The sequence below is a fragment of the Wyeomyia smithii genome, chromosome 3 (genome assembly GCF_029784165.1).
Source record: "Wyeomyia smithii strain HCP4-BCI-WySm-NY-G18 chromosome 3, ASM2978416v1, whole genome shotgun sequence".
In the NCBI taxonomy this organism is placed as follows: domain Eukaryota; kingdom Metazoa; phylum Arthropoda; class Insecta; order Diptera; family Culicidae; genus Wyeomyia; species Wyeomyia smithii.
Genome location: NC_073696.1, coordinates 245,669,528 through 245,694,552, shown reverse-complemented (window position 1 = coordinate 245,694,552; position 25,025 = coordinate 245,669,528). Strand labels below are relative to the sequence as shown.

The 25,025-nt window shown below is 41.8% G+C and overlaps 2 protein-coding genes across 3 annotated transcripts in view; one reads left to right on the top strand and one right to left on the bottom strand.

The window, feature by feature from the left end:
- The window catches only part of LOC129727583 (TATA-binding protein-associated factor 172), a 20,748-nt gene extending 5,308 nt beyond the window's left edge, over nt 1-15,440 (top strand). The window contains exons 2-6 of the mRNA XM_055685555.1: nt 8,788-8,860; nt 9,009-13,826; nt 13,887-14,027; nt 14,086-14,329; nt 14,390-15,440. Coding sequence (XP_055541530.1) covers nt 8,850-8,860; nt 9,009-13,826; nt 13,887-14,027; nt 14,086-14,329; nt 14,390-14,884 — 5,709 coding nt within the window. The 5' untranslated portion in view covers nt 8,788-8,849 and the 3' untranslated portion in view covers nt 14,885-15,440. The remainder of the gene's footprint in view (nt 1-8,787; nt 8,861-9,008; nt 13,827-13,886; nt 14,028-14,085; nt 14,330-14,389) is intronic.
- On the bottom strand, nt 15,352-25,025 carry LOC129727584 (uncharacterized). 2 transcript variants are annotated; one of them, XM_055685557.1, is made up of 2 exons: nt 24,197-25,025; nt 15,352-15,775 (listed from the first exon to the last, which is right to left on the bottom strand). In XM_055685557.1, exons 1-2 carry the CDS (start codon nt 24,750-24,752, stop codon nt 15,510-15,512), a joined length of 822 nt encoding a protein of 273 aa, XP_055541532.1. In that variant the 5' UTR covers nt 24,753-25,025; the 3' UTR covers nt 15,352-15,509. The 2 variants fall into 2 exon arrangements, with proteins under 2 accessions (XP_055541532.1, XP_055541531.1); XM_055685556.1 differs by lacking the exon at nt 24,197-25,025 and adding an exon at nt 21,833-22,502.

The following is a 25,025-nucleotide window of genomic DNA, read 5'->3' as shown; positions in this document are numbered from 1 at the left end:
TCGACCAATCAGAGCACAGCGGTCGACCGTCGCTTGTTGTTGTTGCAAAAAATAGAATCTTTTCTATTTTTGCCGCCGACCGTTCCCAACGGTTGCCGGCTGCTGTCATTGACATGGCAAAGGCAAACGTGCCTCTTCACACCTACACAAAGTCACATATAGAGACTTATCGAATAAAAATGTGTGCTTCTCTTTTTGGCACACACGACAGCCAGTCAAAACATTGATAGCACCGGCAACGCTGGTTGGCGATGTCAAATTTTGACCAACGCACACTGGCAAAAATGAACCCAAATTCTCACTAATTAAAAGCCGCTGGGTTGGATACCTTGAATAAAGCATTTCTTATGTAAAATTGGTCAATAAATCGATAGGTGATATTTTCCCGTGCCCTGTTCAAAATCAAACCATTGCCAATCAATTTGTTGACCAATTTTACATAAGAAATGCTTTATTTAAGGTATCCAGCCCAGCGGCTTTTAATTAGTGAGAATTTGGGTTCATTTTTGCCAGTGTGCGTTGGTCAAAATTTGACATCGCCAACCAGCGTTGCCGGTGCTATCAATGTTTTGACTGGCTGTCGTGTGTGCCAAAAAGAGAAGCACACATTTTTATTCGATAAGTCTCTACATGTGACTTTGTGTAGGTGTGAAAAGGCACGTTTGCCTTTGCCATGTCAATGACAGCAGCCGGCAACCGTTGGGAACGGTCGGCGGCAAAAATAGAAAAGATTCTATTTTTTGCAACAACAACAAGCGACGGTCGACCGCTGTGTTCTGATTGGTCGAAAAAGAACGGAACGGTAGCGGTTGACCGCTGCAACGGTTAGTCTGATACAGGCTTAACGACCGTAAGAACATGGCCGCACAGTGGGGAATCGCTGGCCATCGACCCAAAATTGGAAATGCGAATTTCATTTCAATTATATTTTTCTTATAGTTGTATACTATTGAAGTGATAGAATCCAATTTTTTAGAGTAATACAACAAATTTTGAATTTTTTATGATTTTTCAAAGTGTACTGAGTCAGCGTTTTTCTTGAAAAAAAAATGCAATGTTGCGAAATTTGCTGGAGCCTCAAGGGTACCTTGAATCTTGATGACGTCTAAGGAAAAGTTGTCTATAAAATTGTGGAGATAAATCCTCATCATTCGATAATGCATAATCTCATTGAAATACTCAAAAAAAATTAGGCGGAATCAAAAAATTACGTATTTTTTGCATAAAACAGCGTTGAAAGTTTGGACGGCAGGGTTTAGCACTATTGGCACTGGTTTTAAAAGATAGCTTGGAAAAAATGCTTTCAAATGCGTCTAGTCCGATCTTGCGTAGAGTTGCGCAGAGTACCCTTCTTTCGAAGAGAAACAACGAGTGTTCGACACATATCGGATTTTATAAATGTAAATTTAAATTGTACACTGCAAACCGTCAACAGAATAACAAATGGCTCCCCCTTGTTTGATAATAACAACGTTTTCAAACATGTTTCAGTATAATTGATCACACTATTTTCATATTTACAAGTTGAACTCATCTATATTCCGTTTTTAACGCAGTATCAAAAATTAATCATTGTTTATGTTTTGGATCACCAGCACTGAGTACCAAAACCATGTTTTAAGTTTGTATCATACCAGTCACATGTAAAAATAATCGTGTAAACTCAAACCAAGACATAATAAATCGCCTGCTAATTTCTACAATGCAAATAGTGGATTATTATTTTGACTTTAGAAACTGCATTTTGGAAACTTTTCTTGAATGTATTTAAACTGTATTGAAAATGAACACAAATATGAAAATGAAGATAAAAGTAATAGAATAAAAAGATGAATGCGATGAAAAAAGCAATGTAATATAGTAACTTTAAAAAAGAAGACATAAGAGATTTTCAACACAAAGCATATTTTTCAATTAATATTTTTTTATTTTCTTTATAACTGAAAGATATTTTTATGTTTTTCTATTGCATATGAAAGTCTTTCAAGCATCATGCATTTTATTTTGCAAAACATTGGAACCGGCGTTAAATTTTCCTCATATAATATATATAAAAAAACATTGAAATTCCACTGGCATCAAAAATATGCATTTTCATGCAAAAATAATATCAAATTCGGACTCAGCGTCCCAAAATTACATAAAAACCATGTATTTTCCATAATTTGAAGACATTTTTTTGCTTGGCCAGCATTTGTATGGAGTCGCCCCACTGTGGGCCGGCGCCGTAATCGATGTTTACAAAACGTAAGCTACTGAATTGTTGTACATTGAAAATGGTAAATTAATCCCAAATAGTCGTCTATATGTGTTACTTCACTAGCTGTTAGCTGTCACGGAGGAGCAACTATGAAATGTGCGATCGTTCAAGCTCAAGCTAATTAAAACGTTTTGAGCCATTATTCCCATTGTTGGTTTTTCCTAGCCTGCAAAGACGTTTCACAACCATTTTGAGTTGAATTCGGGAGTGATTCTTTTTCATTCCTTCAAGCCTTTCGAAGTGTTTCCAGATGTGTCCAGCCACATCTACATTTTATGTATTCTAAATTATATTTGTTATAGTTTTTTCTTTAGTTCGGTATTTTTTCTTGTGTATAGTTGTTTTTCTGTGTTTTCAGATACTAATTTGAGATAAATTTTTTAAATGATTTTTTTTTGTTTAAGAGTTTCTCTGCTGCTTTGAATGTCTTTTTTTTTAATTTAAACACTAGTATTTGTTGTGGCCTTTTCGCTGTTTTTTTCTTTAATTTTCTCAAGCCTCTTAAGTACTTCTAGTTATTTCAGGGTGCATTTTTGATCATTTTGCTCCTGGGTTCTATAGCGTTTAAGGATTGATTATTTCCAGCAAAACTTGAACTTGAATTTTTCGTAAATGCTTCAGAGTGGTTCCAGTTGAATTCCTGGTTATTCTGGTTCCTTGAGTTTGAAATGCGTTTGATAATATGTATATAAATTTTGGAAACGACAATCAGCTTGCATTTATGACTTTATTTTTTAAATCTAATTTATTAAGCTTGTAAACATAATTGCTCTGTTATTCTTTTCGGTTTTGGTCTCATCTGTCTTTCTAAAGTAATTTCCATTTTTTGGATTAGTATAAGATTTTTTTGTTGGACTAGGTTAGAACCGTTTCAAGGAAATTTTTCATTTCAATTTTTTCTCACCTCCGATACGTTTTTAGATTTTTGGTTTTTTCCTTAAAATGTTTTTTGACTTTTTCTAGATTTTAGGAATGTTTTTCAGCATAACACACAGTACTTTTATATGCTTTCCTTCAAGAAACTTCAGTTTTTTGAGGGTGATTTGGGATAAATTTTTTTTAGGTAGTAGCTATCGCGCTATTCCTGTTGCTCAGTTAACAAAATTTTCCTGCAACGTTGGTTTGTGTTCAAAATCGTTAAAAATCTGTCCACGTGGTATGTGGATGGTCTATGGCTATTTAAGTGAGCTTTTTTTCTAAAGATTGCCACTAAAAAAATTGTTTCTCAATATAAGAGATTGTTATAGTAGTGATGATGTAATGTTATACAAGGTTATTTATTCGTTTGGTATTCCGTCATAATGACATGGCCTGATTTACAAAGTTTCTACAATTCACTCGGTTATTAGCTGCCGCTCTCCAATCCCTGGGACACCGTGTACTCTCTGCCAGATCTAGCTCCATCTGGTCTATCCATCTTGCCCGCTGCGCCCTTGGTCGTCTTCTTCCTACCGGATTCGAGGCAAACGCCATCTTCGCAGGGTAGTTGTCTGGCATTCTTGCAACTGCTCTGCCCATCGTATCCGTCCAGCTTCAGCCACCTTCTGAATACTGGGTTCACCGTAGAGTTGCGCGAGCACATGGTTCATTCTTTGTCTCCATATTCCGTTCTCCTGCACGCCGCCAAAAATCGTACCCGTCGTTCGAAAACTCCGAGCACTCGCAGGTCCTCCCCGAGCATTGTCCACGTTTCATGCCCGTAGAGAACAACCGGTCTTATGAGCGTTTTGTACAGGTTACACTTCGTACGGGGGCTCAGTCTGTTCGACCGCAATTGCTTGTGGAGCCCATAGTAGGCACCACTTCCGTTGTTAATACGCCTCCGGGTCTCTCGGCTGGTATCATTGTTCTCAGTAACCAGTGAGCCAAACCCATCGACTACCTCGAACTCATCGCCGTCGATCGTAATGCCTAGGCGTTGTCGGTCGGCTTCGGTTCCGCCGGCTAGCATATACCTTGTTTTAGACATATTTATCTGCAACCCAATCCTCGCTGCTTTTCTTTTTAATCTGGTGTTGATTTGTTGAAAATAGTACCCCGCGTGTTGATGTCCGCTCGATTCATTACACCCTGTAGCGTAATGTTGAATAACAGGCAGAAGAGACCATCATCCTGTCGAAGCTCCCTGCGGGATTTAAATGGACCCGACAATCCACCCGAAATCCGCCCACAGCACTGCGTCCCATCCACCGTAGCCTTTATCAGTCTAATCAGCTTCCCAAGAAAGCCGTTTTCGGCCATGACCTTCCATAACTCTTTTCGGTTGATAGTGTCATACGCGGCTTTTAAAATCGATGAATAGGTGGTGCGTGGGGGTTCTGTATTCACGGCGTTTCTGGAGGATCTGCCGTATGGTAAAGATTTGGTCCGTCGTAGACCGTCCTTCCACGAAGCCGGCCTGATCACTTCCCACAAATCTGTTGGCTAGGGGTGAGAGGCGGCGGAAAATGATTTGGGAAAGCACTTTGTAGGCGGCATTCAGGACGGTGGTCGCACGATAGTTCCCACAGTCCAGTTTATCGCCTTTTTTATAGATAGGGCAGATAAACCCATCTTTCCACTCCTCCGGTAGCTGTTCTGTATCCCAAATTCTTGCAATCAGCCGGCGCAAACAGGTGGCCAGCTTTTCCGGGCCCATCTGAATTAGCTCCGCTCCGAGGCCACCCTTCCCAGCCGATTTATTGTTTTTCAGCTGTTTGATGGCATCCTTAACTTCGCCTATCGTTGGGGCTGGCACGTCTTCTACAATTGTCGCACCGGCGGGATCGCTTTCTCCGCCGCCATGGTCTCCTGCCTGGGCGCCATTCAGGTGTTCGTCGAAGTGCTGCTTCCACCTCTCGGTCACCTCACGATCGTCCGTTAGAATATTACCACCTTTATCCCGGCTTCAGTCGCGCGAGATCTAACCGGAGTGGGCGTCGGTACTAAATGTTGTTAACAACGGAGAGTTTTGGGCGCATCTTAACCATGCCCAGGTAGTGGTCCGAGTCAACGTTAGCGCTCCTATAGGATCTGACGTCGATGATGTCTGAGAAGTGCCGACAATCAATCAGAACGTGGTCGATTTGTGCTTCCGTCTGATTTGGTGACCTCCAGGTGTACTTGTGTAGGAGGTTGTGCTGGAAGCAGGTACTACGCACGGCCATGTTCTTGGAGGCGACAAAGTGGATGAGTCTTAGGCCCATCTCGTTGGTCCGCTGGTGCGCACTGAACCCTCCAATCACCGGTTTGTATTCATCCTCATTCATTTGGGCAGTGGTCGTACTCACGCTCCAACTGCGCGTAAAATTCATCCTTGTCGTCTTTGGTACTTCCGAGGTGAGGGCTGTGCACGTTTATGATGCTTATGTTGAAGAACCAGCCCTTGATTTTCAACCTGCACATTCCAGGGCTGATTGGCCACCACTCAATTACCCGTTTTCGCATCTCGCCCATCACTATAAAAGCTGTCCCCAGCTCATGTGTGTTGCCGCAGCTGTGGTAGATGGAATGACCATCCCGGAACGTACGTACCATTGAGCCCTTCCAGCACACCTCCTGCAGCGCTGCGACGTCGAACCTGCGGGATTTCAATACTTCGGAGAGCACTCGAGTGCTTCCAAGTCTCGAGTTTCCAATCGTTAGTCCGTTTTCGTCGCATGGGTATGTGCCGATTGTTCCAGTCCGAATTTCTTTGTTCCTCGTTCATTACTTGGGAGTGTTTTACGGTGGCGGCTTGTAAGGTCTGCGCACCAACCCCTTGTTTCGCCGGAGGACCAGCGTGCACAACACTGTTTAGAGTCCCACGTTGGCACGAGGACGGTAATGGGCCGCCCCTAACCTGGAGTACAGACCCGATCTTCCCTTGGTTGCCCGTATCCCAGCTGGCACCGCGTGGAGGTTGGGATAGGAGTGGCTGGATAAGAGGCTAAGGACCACGTGTGGGGTCTGTTTTATTCCTGTAGGTGCACTTAGCACCGATGGTACGCATTATCCAGCCGTTTACCAGCCGTTCTACAAAGTTTTTTCTCATAAAATGTGCTACAACTTAACTTAACAAAGAGGATTTTTATATGCATGAATGAGAAAAATAAAATTCGTTTCTCACTTTTAGGTAGATTAATCATAAAACTATAATTTCTTTAAAACAAAGAATAAATAATAAAACCAATTTTGTTGAAGAATCTTCGGCTCCAAAATCTTTTGTTTTTGAGTAAAAAGTAATTAGTGTAATTAGGGCATTATTCAAGTAAAAATCATCAATAACCGAAGAATTGTGTGAGATAACTTCCTTCGAAGAAAGCATTTGTTTTGTTATAGCAAACAATATTGCAGAACATTGAAAAACAATGACAATCAACAACTATACTGAGGACACTGCGGCCTAAAACCATTTTTTTTGCTCAAAATAATTTCACGTTTTTGCAGCTTTGGAAACAGTGTGCATCGTCCCAAGCAAGTTATTGGAAGGTATAACGGGTATAACATGCTATGGGCCATCCGCCATAAATTTCCGAAGGTTTAGATAAGAGTTTTTCAGTCTGGAAAATAAACCCATGCTTAGAACCTTTGATATCGACTGGCCTGATTTTACTGATGAATCAAACTCACGACCACCTCGCTTGTTGAAACGGACTCTGTAACCTTGCGGCTTCAATGCTCTTTTACCAGTTATATTATAACAAATCATTTCATGTCGTTGGTATATTTTTTTTTTGTAAAATTGATTTTTTGTTTCTTTTTTCATTTGTTTCATTTGTACTTTCCGTGAATGTTTTGATGAAAGCAATAAATTTTGAACATAAAGTGCACTGTTGCTGCCGTTTTAATCTTTTCGTACATACAATCTCTTCAGTGTTTCAGTGTAGGTATTAGACAATGACTGATTAGCGAAATCCAACATTAATTCATTGCAGCTGAACCATTGTTGTAAAAACAGTCCGACAGTCCACGTCTTTTTTTTCACCGACACCTACAAAGAGAACTACCCAATTTATCGATCGGTTCCTGAAACGTTACCACAAAATTACGTCTCATCTATAGCTCAGGATGTACCTTTATTTTATGTTAAAACAACCATATAAATATAACAAATTCTACCTACCGATATGTGTATTATTTTCATCCAGTTTGTTATCTGATTTAGTTTCTCTATAATAGAGCCTGACAATGCCCTCGCTAATGGGTGTCGATGTGCATATAAATAGAACGAACAATTGTCTAACTAGCACTGAAAACAACATATATACATTCGTCACCCGGGCTGGTGAGGAGAACATTGGGCGAGAGAAGGGATGGATGGCACAAGCCTAAGCACAGCGCCGCGAGTATGTTTCACTCGCCCTCCAAAAGGCACTAGTTAAAGCTGGCCAGCTGTTTGCAAGCTGTCGTGAAGCTCGAACTCGAAACCGGCGCCATATATTACACACGCGGTGACCGAACACATGCGTAGGAAGGGCGAGGCATGCGTTCGTTGTGTTTATGAAAATGGACAGCAATTTCAAATTCCGCATCGTGTCTTTTCACTGCGGCCGCTGGAAGCCAGAGCCCAGAAGTACGACGAGTGTGAGTATAATTGTGCATGGAAGCTCTTTATGCAAAACATGTTGGTATGTGCGGAACAAACGCCGTTGTTTGCTTTGGGCTTTGGGCGAGTAGTAAATGCTTCATTGACGTTTACGTAGTTGAGGGCTAAACGATTTTTTTTTCACCAATCCGACTGGAAAAATAATCTTCGTTCTTGCACTCGTTCGTCCGTTCCCTTGGTTGCCTACTATTAGTACAGTATGATATAATGTTTGTTGTTGTGTTAATGGCGGGCAGTGTAAGATTCACTTGAATGCTTGCACTTTGATCGTAAAAAAAAAAGATACAAATAGATACAATTAGTTACAATTTAGAATCTTCTTTTTGTTACGTGTTTTTTTCTGTGTGCTCTTCTGCCGAGTACTGTGAGTAAAATATTGATATGGAACAATTATATAAGAAGGTCACTCAGTGAAAAAAAAAAAAGATTGAAAAAATTGAATTGCATCAAATTAAATTTGAGAGTTCTAAGCCAGGAATCCAATGATACCAAAACTTCAAACATGCACAGGATTGAATTTCATCGTTATAAGACAGAAGATTTTAGAACGATCAGGAAGAATCCTAAAGCTGATAGACCCTATCGTATACAAACGACAGAAATGACACTACAAATTTATGACGTAATTCAATTTTTTGGGATATTTATAACTTTGTAATATTCTCATAGAGTGATACCGAAGTTACAGGTTAACCTAGTTATGGAATACAAGATATAACGGAAGCTCCTTGGTTGTTATCAGTCTCAGATTTCTTGTTAGATTGAATCACGAGAATTGATTAGATGAACCAAAACGTTTGTTCTGTGAGGCCAATTTAATTTGGTATCGGTGCAGGCAAACGGAAAATGCGAACCGTATCTTATCTAAGGGTTCTGAAGAAATTATTATCCAATTAACATGAAAAATTTGCTACGCAAAGAGATCTTTACAATATGTTTTTTTTTCTCGATTTATTTTCAGGTTACTGACTGCACTTGAACTTGTTTTGATTGAGCCAGAGAAGTAATTCCCCTTCATCAACAATGACTTCACGGTGAGTATAGCGCACTATGCTTTGACGTAGGACTGCATCTTACGATAGGTTCACAAGATGTAGTAGTCTAACGTCATTCTGATACAGTCTTCTACTTTATTTTCTAAACTATCCAACTGTATACGTCAACCAAATCTTTACATTCTAGATTGGACCGTCTGTTCATCCTGCTGGAGTCTGGATCAGCGGCTGTGACGCGCAAGGCTGCAGCGAAGCAGATCGGCGAAGTGCAGAAGCTGCATCCACATGAGTTGCACAATCTACTGAACCGATTACAAACCTACCTGCACAGCAACAACTGGGAAACACGGATTGCTGCTTCACAGGCCGTACAGGCCATTCTAGAGAACGTCCCACAGTGGGATCCGATTGGCGGCGCGGATGGTATCAAACAGGAGACAGACTTGGAGCTTCGTGATACAAATACTCAAAATTTACGGCTGTCGTTCGATAAGTTCGATTTGAATGCTGTGCTGCACAGGGGGGCACGACTAATGGGCTCCGAGGGTACGGAGTTCGACGCCATCGAAGATAACGAAGCGGGAGATCCGCGGGAAAAATGGGCTCGCCAGAGAGCTTTGTTGAATGAGAAATTAGGATTGAGCAGCGGAGTCAACTTGGATGATATTGTATCGATCGAAGACATGCAAAACCGCAGTGGTCAAACTCAGGGTCATGTTGATGGGGAGAAACTTATGCCAGTGCAGGAGATATTGAAACTGGAACCTCAGGATGGGTCTAGTCAAGTTCTAAGTTGTCGGGAGAAAAATCGTGCTCGGAGAAAAGCTCGGGAGCAGCAAAAGGTATTTCCGAACCCAATTAGTACAGTCACTTCTGCCGCAGGCAGTAATGGATCTAGTGGAGACGGAGAACCTGATCGGAAACGTTTCAAGATTGATGCCAAAGGTGAAGCTGTAACATCTGGAGAACCCGTTCCAGATTTGACCGGAGCCTGGGTAGATGCTACTGAGTGGCCCCTGGAAATGTTCTGTTCTAGATTGTATATGGATTTATTCAGCCCTCGGTGGGAAACTCGCCACGGCTCAGCTACAGCATTACGCGAACTACTCAAAAGCCATTCGGCAGGAGCTGGTAAAAGTGTCTACATGACGAAACAACAGATGGAACAGCAGCATCAGCTTTGGCTGGAGGATGCTACATTGAGATTACTCTGCGTACTAGCGCTAGATCGCTTCGGAGATTTTGTGTCAGACCAAGTGGTCGCCCCTGTTCGCGAGACTTGCGCTCAAGTTCTTGGAACTGTGTTGAAACAGCTGCCATTGGTTAAGGTTCATAAGACAGTGCATATCCTATTGACCTTTATCAAACAAAAGGACTGGGAAGTCCGCCATGGAGGGCTACTAGGTATCAAGTATATGCTGGTTGTTCGTGAAGATTTGGTTCAAACGTTCCTGCCTTTAATTATCAATGACGTATTGACTGGGCTATTCGATTCCGTCGACGATGTTGGAGCAGTAGCTGCAGCTACGCTTATACCAATAGCGTCTTGGTTGCCGAGGTTGCTCACTAAGGCACAGGTCTCTCACATTGTTAAGCTATTGTGGGATTTGCTCTTGGATCAGGATGAGCTAGCATCAGCTTGTAACAGTTTCATGGGATTACTCGCTTCAATTCTCAGTCTTCCGAATGCCTCTGGCTGGATTCAAATGGAACCAATGTCCATATTAGTTCCTCGGCTATGGCCATTTCTTAGTCATTGTACCTCATCGGTTCGGAGATCCACCCTTCAAACGTTGAAAACGTTGACAAACAGCAACAGTTCAATTAAAAGCGAAACTTGCGTCGTTACCGGAAGCAATGGAGTAAACGGTAACGCAACATCTGTTATAGTCAGTACGGCCGAAGCACTGGCTAAAGCAGCTACCGAACATAACGCTATATTACAAGCAGATCCATCTGAAAACTTGGTTTTAAATTTTGGTGTTCAGGAATGGCCACCAGCCTTACTGCAGGAAGCATTACGGCACATTTTCCAACGTGTGCTGGTGGAGCATGTGGAAGATATACAATCGCTGGCAGAAACCGTCTGGAACAATTTGATAGTAAATGCAGAACTCTCCGCGCTTCTTCATGCGACATGTCCCTTCGTATCAAGTTGGCTTTGTCTGGCTATGCAACCAGTTAGATTGGCATTCGATCCAGCTTCGATGATTTACGCAAAACCCAACCAGCCGACGCAGAGTCGAGAGCGTCGTCGTCAGTTTGATTCTTTCGAATCTGCGAGCACCATACCTGCACGCCAAAAGCTCTATCTTGGAGGGTCCGAAACTATACCAGCGGAAGTGCGTGAACGAAACGTAATACGTGCTCGCATTAAGGCATCGAAAATGATCGGTCTACTATCACGTTATTTGGTCCTGCCAGCACCTGGTGTTGTGTATAGTCCCGAAATTGAGAGTCCCGTTGATTGCTATACAAAAATACTGTTAGGTTATTTGCAATCCCGTTCGGCGCTACAGCGACTGATTGCTAGCTTGGTTATCGCGTTCTGGTGTTCATATGACGCTACCATTCGACCCGGACCGCTGATTTTACAGGATCGACTGAAAGCGTGTCTAAACGAGTACGTATATTATGACGAAGTGGCAATGCTTTTTACTAGACTTTTACAGGAAAGTCGGGACTATCTAGCCACACTGAAACAGCACAAGATTAGCTTTGTAGAGTTCGATAACCTAAAGGTGCTGAGCTTGGACCACATACATCAGCTGTGTACTGTAATGTCGGAGGGTCTGAAGACTAAGTACGGACTGAAGACCAAAGTTGCAGAGATGTTGGATGAAAGGCGCCGTGGGTTGTTCAATTCCCACGCCAGCACATCGTTAGAACAAAATACTTTACACATTAGTACCCAATCTTCGCTTGCGGGAGCAGCCATTAGTCTACACTGTTTACCGGAAAAATTGAATCCAGTTGTGAAACCGCTGATGGAATCTATCAAGCGAGAGGAGTGTGAACTATTGCAAAAACTATCTGCCAGGTATTTGGCAGAACTACTTTGTCAAGTTACAGTGCGCAATCCCTGTCCAAACAACAAGATTGTTTCTAACTTATGCACTTTGCTTAAAAGCGATTTGGATTTCACTCCTAAATTAGTTATACCGGAGCGTGAAATGCGATTCTATGATCCAGCAAATAATGGCGACTCCAATCCTTATCACGGCATTATTACTCTAATGAGTCAACAGAAGGCCAAAGAAGCAGGATCTAACGGCAGTGCTTCTGGTTCCCGAGGCCCTGGAAGGCCAGCTTCTGTCACTTCGGAGGTTTTGACCATGGAAGAAGTGCTCACCGAGAGCGAAGAAACTAGTCGTAAACACGCGAGAACCCAACGACTTGGTGCTACGCACGCCATCACCACTATTTGTTCATATTTCAAAGATACTCTGCCCCAGAAACTCCCGGTGGTGTGGCAACTGATGATGGATAAAATTATTTCCAAAGTAACCGAAGAATACATCGACAAAATTAGCCGCACAATTGTGCCACAGGACGAAACCAACGACTTTGTAACATCCTTACAGCTGAACGAAGTTGCTGCTCGCCATATTGATCCTGCTTTACACGATCAGTTGTTTCAACTATTACCAAAACTTTGTCTCCTATTGAGACATCCACTGAAGGCCGTTCGCCACATGGTTGGACGTTGTTTAGCAACGTTGGCTCTAGTCGATTCACAGGCTGTAATGACTTTAGTCATCAGTGACATTGTGCCGATGCTGTCGTCGATCGAAAACGTAATAAAACGGCAAGGTGCCGCTGAGGCGATTGCCTGCATCGTAAGTCTACTACAACTGGAAATTGTTCCTTATGTGGTGCTGCTGGTAGTACCTTTGCTAGGTCGAATGAGTGATCCCGATCAATCGGTACGTCTGGTTTCAACGCACTGCTTTGCAACCCTAATTCAGCTGATGCCACTTGATGGCATTACACCGGACGTGCGTGGTTTACCGGAAGACCTTAAAAGCCGCAAACTCAAGGATAAGGAATTTCTAGAATATCTATTTGCACCTAAAACCATCCCAGATTTTAAAATCCCCGTTAAAATAAATGCGGATCTTCGCAGCTACCAGCAGTCGGGAGTTAACTGGTTGTGGTTCTTGAATAAGTACAAACTACATGGCATTCTTTGCGATGACATGGGGTTGGGTAAAACCCTGCAGGCCATCTGTATACTAGCTGGTGATCACTATCAACGAAGTATCGATCCCAAATGCGCCAAACTACCAAGTTTGGTCATATGCCCACCCACTCTCACGGGACATTGGGTTTATGAGGTGGAAAAGTTTCTTCCCACCCGCTTTCTCCAGCCGCTGCACTACGTTGGGCTACCAGCAGACCGTGAAAGACTCCGTCATAAGCTGGGCGTCTATAATCTGATAGTAGCCTCCTACGAAATCGTCCGCAAGGATATTGAATTCTTCAGCTCAGTGCACTGGAATTACTGTGTGCTAGATGAGGGACACATCATCAAGAACGGACGGACAAAAAGTTCCAAAGCCATAAAACAGTTGGTTGCAAACCATCGGTTGATTCTTTCTGGAACTCCCATACAGAATAACGTGTTGGAGCTGTGGTCACTATTCGATTTCCTGATGCCAGGGTTCCTGGGCACGGAGAAGCAGTTTAGCACTCGCTTTTCTCGCCCGATTCTTGCTAGTCGTGATCCAAAGAGTTCTCCGAAGGAACAGGAGGCCGGCGCACTGGCCATGGAAGCACTCCACCGGCAGGTGTTACCATTTCTTTTGCGCCGTGTTAAGGAGGAAGTTTTAAGAGATTTACCACCGAAGATCACTCAAGATTTGCTGTGCGAACTCAGCCCACTGCAGGAGCGGCTGTACGAAGACTTTAGTCGGACGCATCTAAACTCGGACATTCGCGAGTGCCTGGAGAACATTGACGGGGAAATGGTGAGCAAGAAGACGCACGTGTTCCAGGCTTTGAGGTGAGTGTTTTTATTATATAAAAAACGATTTTAATTGATTTACATTTCTGTTCTCTACAGATATTTGCAGAACGTGTGCAATCATCCGAAACTCGTTCTACAACCATCTCACCCGGAGTACCAAACTATTGTTGCGGAATTTACGCGAAATGAAAACTCTCTCGATGACATCGAACATTCGGCAAAGCTACCGGCACTAAAGTAAGATCTTTTTCTTTTGCCAATTTTCACCATTAAACTCACGTTTTTATTATATCAGGCAACTTTTGCTAGACTGTGGGATTGGTACCAATGAGGATATGTTGGTTAACCAGCATCGAGCATTGATTTTCTGTCAGCTGAAGGCCATGCTGGATATCATCGAAAATGATCTACTAAAGAAGCATTTGCCAGCGGTTTCTTACCTCAGGCTGGATGGCGGTGTTCCACCTAGTTCCCGGCATCAAATTGTGACTAAATTCAACGGGGATCCTAGTATCGATGTGCTGCTGTTGACCACTCAGGTAAGACAACATAATGATGAATTATTTTAGCTCAAACTAATTGTTGACCAATCATAATAGGTTGGTGGCCTTGGATTGAATCTTACCGGAGCGGATACGGTAATTTTCGTCGAGCACGATTGGAACCCAATGAAAGACCTGCAGGCTATGGATCGAGCCCACCGAATAGGACAGAAAAAGGTGGTGAATGTTTACCGTTTGATAACACGTAAATCTTTGGAAGAAAAGATTATGGGACTGCAAAAATTCAAGCTACTGACAGCGAACACAGTGGTTAGTGATGAGAATGCCTCGATGGAAACAATGGGCACCGAGCAGTTGCTTGATTTGTTTGCTTTGAACGATGATAAAAAGCTGCAGAAAAGTTCCGATAAAAGTGTTGCAAGTGGTGCCACAACAGCAGCTAGCACTGCGGGAGAACCGAACGGAGCCAATGGGGCTCCCAGCTCTACGATGAGAAATGTACTGGAAAATTTGCCGGAGCTTTGGGATGATACCCAGTATCATGAGGAGTATGATTTAACCCAATTTTTAGAGGGACTGAAGAAAAACTAGTCCAAGTGCGTGCGCTTGTGTGCTTCAGCAGCTAAGCAAAATGGAATAGGAGCGTTGAAGCTCCGCGTTCTAAACTCGTATATAAGTAGAATTGGACCATCAGTAGGTAAGCTTCCATTATACATATGCTCCTAAGTTTTCGATCCGGTTTCCTGTGGAATCATGTGATTGCACAGTTTCTTTCATCTTAAGTGTACTACTGTAGCCTAACTGGTTTTAGGGAATATAGCATATTCCTGAAAAGCATTTTCCCGAAAATTACCATCTTTCCTATGACGGAGTTTAAATATTTGTTCAGTAGAACATTTGAATGCATTTTTTGATTTGTTCCAAATGAGATAATAACCTAATCTCGAAGTTTCAGTCCTACCATTACGATGTGATCGTTTTTTGATACCTCCTGATTCGCTGGGAACGTGTGACATGAATTCGGGGAAACACTTTTCAGAATAATGTTATACAACCAGTTCAATTATATGCTTTATTCTTTAATTTAGGTTAAAAATCACTTCTGTGTACTGAACTGAACTATCTACAATATACTTTTTGATGAAAACTGCACTCTATTACTTATTGATGACTGTATTCTTGTTTGACAATGAAAAAACTAAAATAATACTATAAATCATTCGACTGGGATTTCGTTATTCGTCTCCGGTTCTTGTGCTTGTACACTTGTAGGCATTTCAGGGGCAGCTACATCGTGTTCCTCGGGTATGTTGTCGTAGATCCCATTCAGTGATCGCGGACTGGTTTTGCAGTAACTGTAGGAGTCATTAAGTCTGTCGTCAGTTGGGTCGTAGATACCGATATCCGAACATGTTCTAAAGTTTTCCTGTGGTCCACAACCCAATCGTCCGGTACCATCAGCACAGTAACCCCAGTTGTTACCTTAAAGGAATAATAGAGGTAAAATTAGCGAAAATGATGGATGAGCAGTTTTGTATAGGTTGTCGATATAGGTACAGATGAACAACAACAGTTCAATCTACTATCTATTTCTGAGATTTACTACGCGAAAAAAATAATTTTACACAAATTTGCAGGAAACTGAGTCTAGCAGCCTAGGGTCGTGTCGTTTCTTACTGTATCACAAACTTTTCCCCATTCCACTTGACCTTAGGCTAATTATCGCCAATTTTCTAAGCGTCTTGACTCTAGACGTCTCAAAGTCTGCAAAAATGCGATGTGTTGTGCTTCGGACATTTTTGAAGAATTCACCTGGGATTGTAAATTTGCTTTGCAGAAGAACGAGCTTCCGCAGAGTTCGATTAATATTGCTATATAAACCAACCTGCTACTGTGGTTATAAACGGCAGATCTGGAAAAGAACTTTATAGGCGACGTTGATCAATGTTATATCACGATTCTTTCAGGATTCAAGCAGATCGCTCTTCGGGAATATGTTACGTAATGCGGAATTTAATGCCCCCATGCAGAGCAATTTTGTATGATGGCCTCGCGCTACCATCTGCCGATAAGGCCAAGGATATGTTTGGTCGTTTATCTAATTGCTGTCGTTCAAAAATGACTCAGCATTTTAGATCGTTGACGCTCTGACGATTATTCGAAAAAAATTTGTTGATTTATTTGTAACTATTTTTATTTTTGCTGCTGATCACTTATTCTAACTTTAATAAAAATTTGGAACAAATGAACTTAACCGCAAACCGGGTTTCCCGATATTTTCGAATGGGTGGTAAGTTACACGTCATTACACGTCGCCGATAATACGATTGCCCCACAGGTGTAGGTCAGGTCGACTCATATCGATTTTTAATGGAATCCACGGTATTTTGTCATGTTTTGGCATTTGACGCGTTCTACCATTGAAATCTGAGTGTAAAAAGATTGATTTTGGTATGAATGACATGGCAAACCGAAGTGTAAGACACTTGATTTTGTGCTGTGAGGTGAAACGCAAGTGTATTCCACTTAAATATGAAATGTTTCATCTATTAGCACAGAAGTAAGTGGAATCCACTTGGCAGTAACGTGTCGAATTTTTATAACTAATTAAGCAGAGTCGTAAGACGCTGGAGGGATCGAAATCGTGCGTGCTGATAGCTGGCAAGACATCTGCCGCGTTCGTAACGTTGAATGGACTGAAGCAGGGGGATGCGCTCTCCAACTTACTGTTCAACATCGCTCTTGAAGGTGCAGTACGAAGAGCAAACGTGGAAAGAAACGGTACGATCATCACGAAATCTCACATGCTTCTTGGTTTTGCGGACGACATCGGTATCAACCGCAAGGCCGTGGAGGAGGCCTTCGTACCTTTTAAGAGGGAAACAGCGAGATTGGGCCTTGTCATTAGCTCTGCCAAAACGAAGTACATGATAACTGGCAGAGAGCGTGGAAGTCCCCGTGATGTTGGTGCTGAGGTGGAGATAGATGGGGAACGATTTAAAGTAGTTGACGAATTCGTTTATCTTGGTACGCTTGTGACATGTGACAACGATATGAGCCGTGAAGTGAAACGACGAATTGCAGCTACGAACAGGGCCTTCTACGGACTACGTAACTAGATAAGGTCCCGTAGTTTGCAAACTCGCACAAAACTAGCGCTGTATCGGACGCTGATACTCCCGGCGGCCCTTTACGGACATGAAGCATGGACGCTGAAGGAAGTTGATCGACGAATGCTCGGAGTTTTTGAGCGTAAAGCTCTACGATCCTTCTACGATACTTGGCGGTAAACTAGAAGATGGAGTGTGGCGCAGACGCATGAACCACGAGTTGTACCAGGTATACAAACATGCTGATATAGTGAAAGTAATACATCGGGAGAGGGTTCAGTGGGCTGGACATGTAGCCAGAATGCCTGACGAGAGAGCCACCAAAACTATCTTCAGTAGAGAACCAGAAAGAGGCCGTCGACTCCGCGGTTGGCCTCGCACGCGGTGGATGTGCTCAGTGGAAGAAGATGCACGATCTGCTGGTGTACGAGGAGACGAGAACGGCTGCAAAAGACAGGAGAAGCTGGACGTCTCTAATTCGTTCGGCCCTAGACCGGTGAACGGCCCGTTAGCCAACAAAGCAAAAGTAAGTACCTTCATACGCACTGACGAAACTACCCATGTAGCATCAATCATAGTAGCTCAAGACACAGTAAAAAATAATTGACAGCTCTATTAGTCGAACTCTGACCGTGATGACGAAAATAGTTATATAGTAAAATAAGTTCAAAAGTATGCACGTTTCAAAAAAACGGTACCACGCCGCGTCGAAAACGGACATCGTACGGCACATTATAGACGCCGTATACGCCCGTTCCGGCATCTACAACATCTTGGCACTATTGGACAACAATCATAGCATCGAAATAAAGTCCGGTTCCGGCGACCCTGAGCGACGAGAAGCTCCAAAGGATGCTGAAGTGGAAGACCGAGGGAAAACTGGCTACATCGAAGCGTGCGCTTGGCCGGGAGGTCAGTGTAACCGGCCAAACAGTGAAAAAGTACTACGGACATACATATCAGAAAGCGGCAGCCCCGTTCACTGGTCGCGGAGCTACAGGCAATGACGCAGCGGCGTCGGCTGAATTTTCGTATTTTACTTTGCAATTTATTTCCCCCACGACGAAAATGAGCTGCGAGGTGAAGTTCATTTCACACACCAAGTTCCCTAAGAAGATGCTGCTGTGGCTGGCAACTAGCGAGAAGGGGATAGTAAAACCACCATTATTTCACTCCAGACTGACCGTTTATAGTACGAAGTGCCTGCCGAAAGTTACGTCGTACATCAAGAAATACTTTGATTATCTGTCACACATTTATTGCCAGGTCTCGGTAATTTTTGCCGAGAACGGCACCACTGAGTGCTCGGTTAAAAAAATAACAGCTGTCACATATTTTCGTAATTCTCGGTTCAACCTTACTGAAATTTCGGCATAAAATATTACCGAGCTATCTCTACGGAAGATCACTACGGAGTTTACGGAACAAACATTTATGAATCAAATATCTCAAAAAACGTACGTAGGACTACGTCTAACCGCAATATACCGAGATACATTCTGCGGAAACTAAAACCAAGGTGTAACGTTGGAATGAAAGATTTTAAACGGTAATACTGATGTAACCACAGGATGGATTACAATAATCAACATGTCGTTGGATTGATAAAATGATGGACAATTTTGTGATTCCTCAGTTATCATTATAATTTCATTGTTAAACAGTGAAAATTTCATAAAAGTTTCAAGGTCGAATTTTCACGAACAATGTACCAATCACATGCGAGCACGCCTGGCACAGAATTCATGAGTAGACACTAACTGCCTGCTGTGATATCCTGTATAGCAGTGGCAAAATAAATTGACAGAATCCCAATAGGTCCCAATAGGTCAAATAATGTTCGCTTCCATGAGCCTAGACTATTTTGATGTCTAGAAGGTAAAGATTTTTCGGAAAGTTCGTAACCCTCTCCACTATCAGACAGTTCTACGTTCTGCTGTTACAATATTATTAAAACTGATGTCTCGAAGGAAAACATGCTGGAACAGAAAACAGTACTGCACCGAGCAATGTATGAATTGAGCGCTGGTCACTCGTCTATCAGTGCAGTAGAACTCTATATTCATTTGCAGCCAAGCCAAGTGAAGACTACATTGCCGCTGTCGACGCACAGTGGGGCACGACACGGCAGAATTTTCTTGTTGCCAAGATTGAACCATGCCAAAAATGAACGGTTCTCTTTTCATGACTTTTTTTCATAGATATTTCCACCAATGAACTAGTTTTAGTTTCAAGTCGTTTGAGGTATCGCGGAATCCTTTTACCGATTCCGGTCATCCGCTGCGGCAACATAAAGAACCAAAATACCCTTCTTTTGGAGGATGTTGAGCATAAATTGGTTGAAATAATCAAGAAAACTAAGAAATGTGACTAGACATAATCGCTCGTTTTTGGCACATGTGTTTCAAAATCGAACCTTGCCAAAAGTAAAACGAGCTCAAATCAAACAGTGCCTCAAAGCCTCGTTATTTTTCTGGTCGATGAAATCGTCTTCGAGTGGCACGTCTGTTTGTCTGTCATTACTATCCACATTTTTGACGAATCTTTGCCATCACTTCACCAATGAAACAAACCCACAGTGCAACAATTTTTTTTGACTTGCCTATGAGACAGAATCATCGCGTCTTCGAACTTCGAATCATCGCGTCTTCGGCTTCAAAACAAAATGGTGTCGAAAAAACATCGAAAATTTACAAATTTCTCAAAAATTCAAAATGGCGCCATTGTTTCCCTTGAGGTGAAATGGTTCCAAACGCGGGGGAATTTATTTTGGCATCAAACTACCTAAAAATCATACATAGAAGCCAAGGTGGAAGAAAATATAAATTGTTGTTGCACTGTGTTAATAATACCCTCTTTTCATAAACCTTTTTCACAATTAAAAAAAAAAACACGAATAGCACAAAATGATATGTTCGCTCATAAGAATATTTATGCAAAGAGTTAGTCAAATTGAAAATGACAATTTAAAAAATATTTAAAATGGGGACATGTTTTATGAAATTGCTCATAACAAAAAAACATCAATGGAAACTCTACAAAGTCGTCAATTTCGTTAGATTTTTCTGGCAGGCAAAGTAGAAAAGGTAAAATAAAATAAACCTAACTGAGTTTTTCTACAACACCTTTCTTAGAAACTTCTAATTCATAACATCAAAGTTTGTGTATGAATTTCCTGGAGAATATTCAGAAATTTGATGGAAAATGAAAGATTTATTTATTCCATTCTGAAATTTATAGTCGGTAAAATGTAAAGCAGCGGTTTTTAACCCTTTTTTGTCGGCGTACCTCTTGGTGATATTTTCCAAATCAATTGCATGTACCGCTTGGCTTGATTTGTCTTCGCAGCGTGAGAAAGAGTAATGATAGATCATGTTGTGGTAGTCTTTTTCTCTAAGATTTGGACCCCTGCGACCATTATTTTGATCATTTGTGGTTTTGTCTACTTCGGGTTTCAAATTGAACTATGGTTTGCTTTATTGCTACAGTCAAGCTTTACATTCCATCACTAACTTTTTGTTTCGTGTACCCCCTGAAGGCCTTCGAGTACCGCTTAAGGGTACGCGTACCCCGGGTTGAGAATCGCTGATCTATGCAAATGGGACGGACTTCTTATGCGCGGCAGTAGACGACTTCTCTCCACTCTCCACTCCACTGAGATTTAACCGGAGACAAAAATCGTTCAAAGTGAGCGTTGTGTCCCGTATTCGAAAAAGCAGCATTTTTCTAAATTTTTTTAAGACCGGATACCTATCTTAAGAAAATCAGGACAAATGCTGAAATATGGAAAATATATCAGGACGCACAAGGAAGGATATTAAAATCAGGACATATCCTGCTGAATCAGGACTGATGGTATTTCTAGGGGAATCTCCAGGTGCCCTCATGGATATCCTTGCTAGGAAAACATGGGATTAATCATTAGATTCCAGGAAGCTGCAAAGTTTCTGCATTGGCAGATCTACTGCAGTTATTCCTAGAATAATAAGTCTACGCTTTGTAGTTTGTAGAACATATAGATTGTTTCAATTGAAAATTTAATTTATCACGTTTCTTCATCGAAAATATGCTCAAGCAAGGCAGAATTTTGAATTATAATCATGATATATCCAAGGTTAGTGGATTAAGTCTGGTTCTATCAGATCATTTTACGCATCAAGCCATTAAACCTCATTATTACAATTCGGAAGAATTTCTATGACTAGGCTAGGTTGTAAGTTTAAACTTTAAACCATAGTGATGCACCACTGTTTGACGTCAACACTATTACCTTTCATTTTCCTTATCTTGGTGCAACTATAATTGGTATTTAACATTTGCAACATTGTTTGCCAAAAAAAAAAACATTTTTGTGTACCTATACATATGATTCACTCGAGCTCAGAACCTTCCTGTCGATAAATTATTTATGACCGCACAGATTACTCACCGGCGACGTATGTCCACTGTAGAACACAATGCTCGCAGACTAGATCTGGAGGCAGTTGTAGGTTAACCAGATAGGTTCCCGCTGACGTAGAATTGAGGTACCATTCCCGCCTTCCTTCTGTGTCTAGCAATTGATACTGAGCGTAACATTCTTCACTCTCCGAAAGACTATTATCCAAATCGCAAATATTGAACACAAAGTGTCCTCGATGATTAGCGGTGATGGTCACCTTCACCTCAATCGCTGCACCCATGGTAAAGTTGCGAACGATTTCACCTTGCCCAAAAGGACCTCCCAGTTCGTGGAGCCTCGGTGTTGCATCGGCATAATTGTCCCCACACATTCCACATTTTCCTCCGTTTTGTTGCCATTGCACGTAGTAACCTCCACAATACAAACCGTTGTCATCGTAGTTGGCTGGGGCTTTCGAGTTGCAACGCCAACGTGAACCACGTGCTATCGGCTCCAGCACCATACCGTGCCCGGCGACCAGGCAAACAACGAGGGCCAATTGGCACAGGATTGTGAGATATCCTTGTGGCAGCGAACCACTCATGGTGTAGCGCAAGTGAACTAACAAACTGTTCAAATCGGTTCCGTATTTAACCGCGGACTGTCAGACAGACAGACTGTATAAGTACATGCCCCGCTGGACGTAAAATCGACACTGAGCGGTTTGGCAGTGATAACGATATGGTTTTATAGACACTTGAAACTTTTCCCAACGAAATTATGATATCACATTGCGGTAGGCGGTGTCAATTGGTAACGGTGAATGTGGATGAATTGTAGAATCTTTTTTCTCGGTTCTCCGTTAGTTTGAAGTTTCAGTATCTCTTGAATTATTGTGATAGCATAAAATTGTTTCTATCAAACATTTTAGAACGACTCACGAGCTTGGCCCACCCTAATTACTCAGAAGAATGATGATGCTCAGCCATCATAAGGATGAGCCCCCCATATTGTACATCCGCAATTGTTGTTGAAGTTTGTTTACCGTATCTAGCCGGGTGATATAAGTTGTAAAATTGTTTGTCCTATTTCTTCAAAGGGGAGAAAGAAATCATGGCCCTGTTGTTGCCAAATATTGCGCACAGTTCATTATCCCGAGCGTTTTTATGACAGTGGCCGAAATTTAAATTTTTACAGTTTTAAGGCAGGATGTGCATTTGTTATCGTTGAATTGAAGTAATAAAAAATGTGTGTTCTACAAAATTTTGAACATATGATATAAGAGAATCGGTTCATTTGAAGTTGCAGGTTAAGTTTTTTTTTGATATGTGAATTTGCCAATTGCAATGTTTTTTACTTGATTCGGAAAATATTTCGTTTTGATTTACACGTGCTTTGTGATTTTTTACTTGGTACACCAACCATTCATAACCGAAGTTCAAAAACGTAAACATTTTTTGGTTGTTTTTTCTCAATTTAATTTTTCAATTGATTTTTTCTAACATTTCTCATCACCATCCAGAATAATTGCGAATCGTTTTGTTGACATTACATGACAATAGGAAGCGACGTTGAATTCACGACCATTGAAAATGTAAGTGGATGTAGTGTTTACTGGAGCACAATCAGAAAAAACGAGGTCATAAAAGGAGGGTTTATAAAATGCTGCTGTTTTCTCGTGACGCACTAGATAAGGGGATTATTTTAATGATAGTTATTAGTTTTTTTCAATTCTTTCATTTTTAAATCTGTCATCGGTATCTCGAAGTTAAAGACATGAAATAATCGAGCTGAGCAAAATGGAAAATAACAATCAATGGAAACAGTGTATTTCATTGATAAAAAAAGAGATTTATTCGATAATCGGTAAGGCAACTGCCTTGCTAGGAAAACATGGGATTAATCATTAGATTCCAGGAAGCTGCAAAGTTTCTGCATCGGCAGATCTACTGCAGTTATTCCTAGAGTAATAAGTCTACGCTTTGTAGTTTGTAGAACATATAGATTGTTTCAATTGAAAATTTAATTTATCACGTTTCTTCATCGAAAATATGCTCAAGCAAGGCAGAATTTTGAGTTATAATCATGATATATCCAAAGTTAGTGGATTAAGTCTGGTTCTATCAGATCATTTTACGCATTAAGCCATTAAACCTCATTATTACAATTCGGAAGAATTTCTATGACTAGGCTAGGTTGTAAGTTTAAACTTTAAACCATAGTGATGCACCACTGTTTGACGTCAACACTATTACCTTTCATTTTCCTTATCTTGGTGCAACTATAATTGGTATTTAACATTTGCAACATTGTTTGCCAAAAAAAAACATTTTTGTGTACCTATATATATGATTCACCCGAGCTCAGACCCTTTCTGTCGATAAATTATTTATGACCGCACAGATTACTCACCGGCGACGTATGTCCACTGTAGAACACAATGCTCGCAGACTAGATATGGAGGCAGTTGTAGGTTAACCAGATAGGTTCCCGCTGACGTAGAATTGAGGTACCATTCCCGCCTTCCTTCTGTGTCTAGCAATTGATACTGAGCGTAACATTCTTCACTCTCCAAAAGATTATTATCCAAATCGCAAATATTGAACACAAAGTGTCCTCGATGATTAACGGTGATGGTCACCTTCACCTCAATCGCTGCACCCATGGTAAAGTTGCGAACGATTTCACCTTGCCCAAAAGGACCTCCCAGTTCGTGGAGCCTCGGTGTTGCATCGGCATAATTGTCCCCACACATTCCACATTTTCCTCCGTTTTGTTGCCATTGCACGTAGTAACCTCCACAATACAAACCGTTGTCATCGTAGTTGGCTGGGGCTTTCGAGTTGCAACGCCAACGTGAACCACGTGCTATCGGCTCCAGCACCATACCGTGCCCGGCGACCAGGCAAACAACGAGGGCCAATTGGCACAGGATTGTGAGATATCCTTGTGGCAGCGAACCACTCATGGTGTAGCGCAAGTGAACTAACAAACTGTTCAAATCGGTTCCGTATTTAACCGCGGACTGTCAGATAGACAGACAGACAGACAGACTGTATAAGTACATGCCCCGCAGGACGTAAAATCGACACTGAGCGGTTTGGCAGTGATAACGATATGGTTTTATAGACACTTGAAACTTTTCCCAACGAAATTATGATATCACATTGCGGTAGGCGGTGTCAATTGGTAACGGTGGACGTGGATAAATTGTAGATTTCTTTCTCGGTTCTCCGTTAGT

What these genes read in the sequence shown, in the direction of transcription:
- LOC129727584 (XM_055685557.1), bottom strand. Translation starts at nt 24,752, where the DNA reads ATGAGTGGTTCGCTGCCACAAGGATATCTCACAATCCTGTGCCAATTG. An exon ending in ACAGTGGACATACGTCGCCG is followed by an intron (nt 15,776 to 24,196) that starts GTGAGTAATCTG and finishes TATTCCTTTAAG; the next exon opens with GTAACAACTGGGGTTACTGT.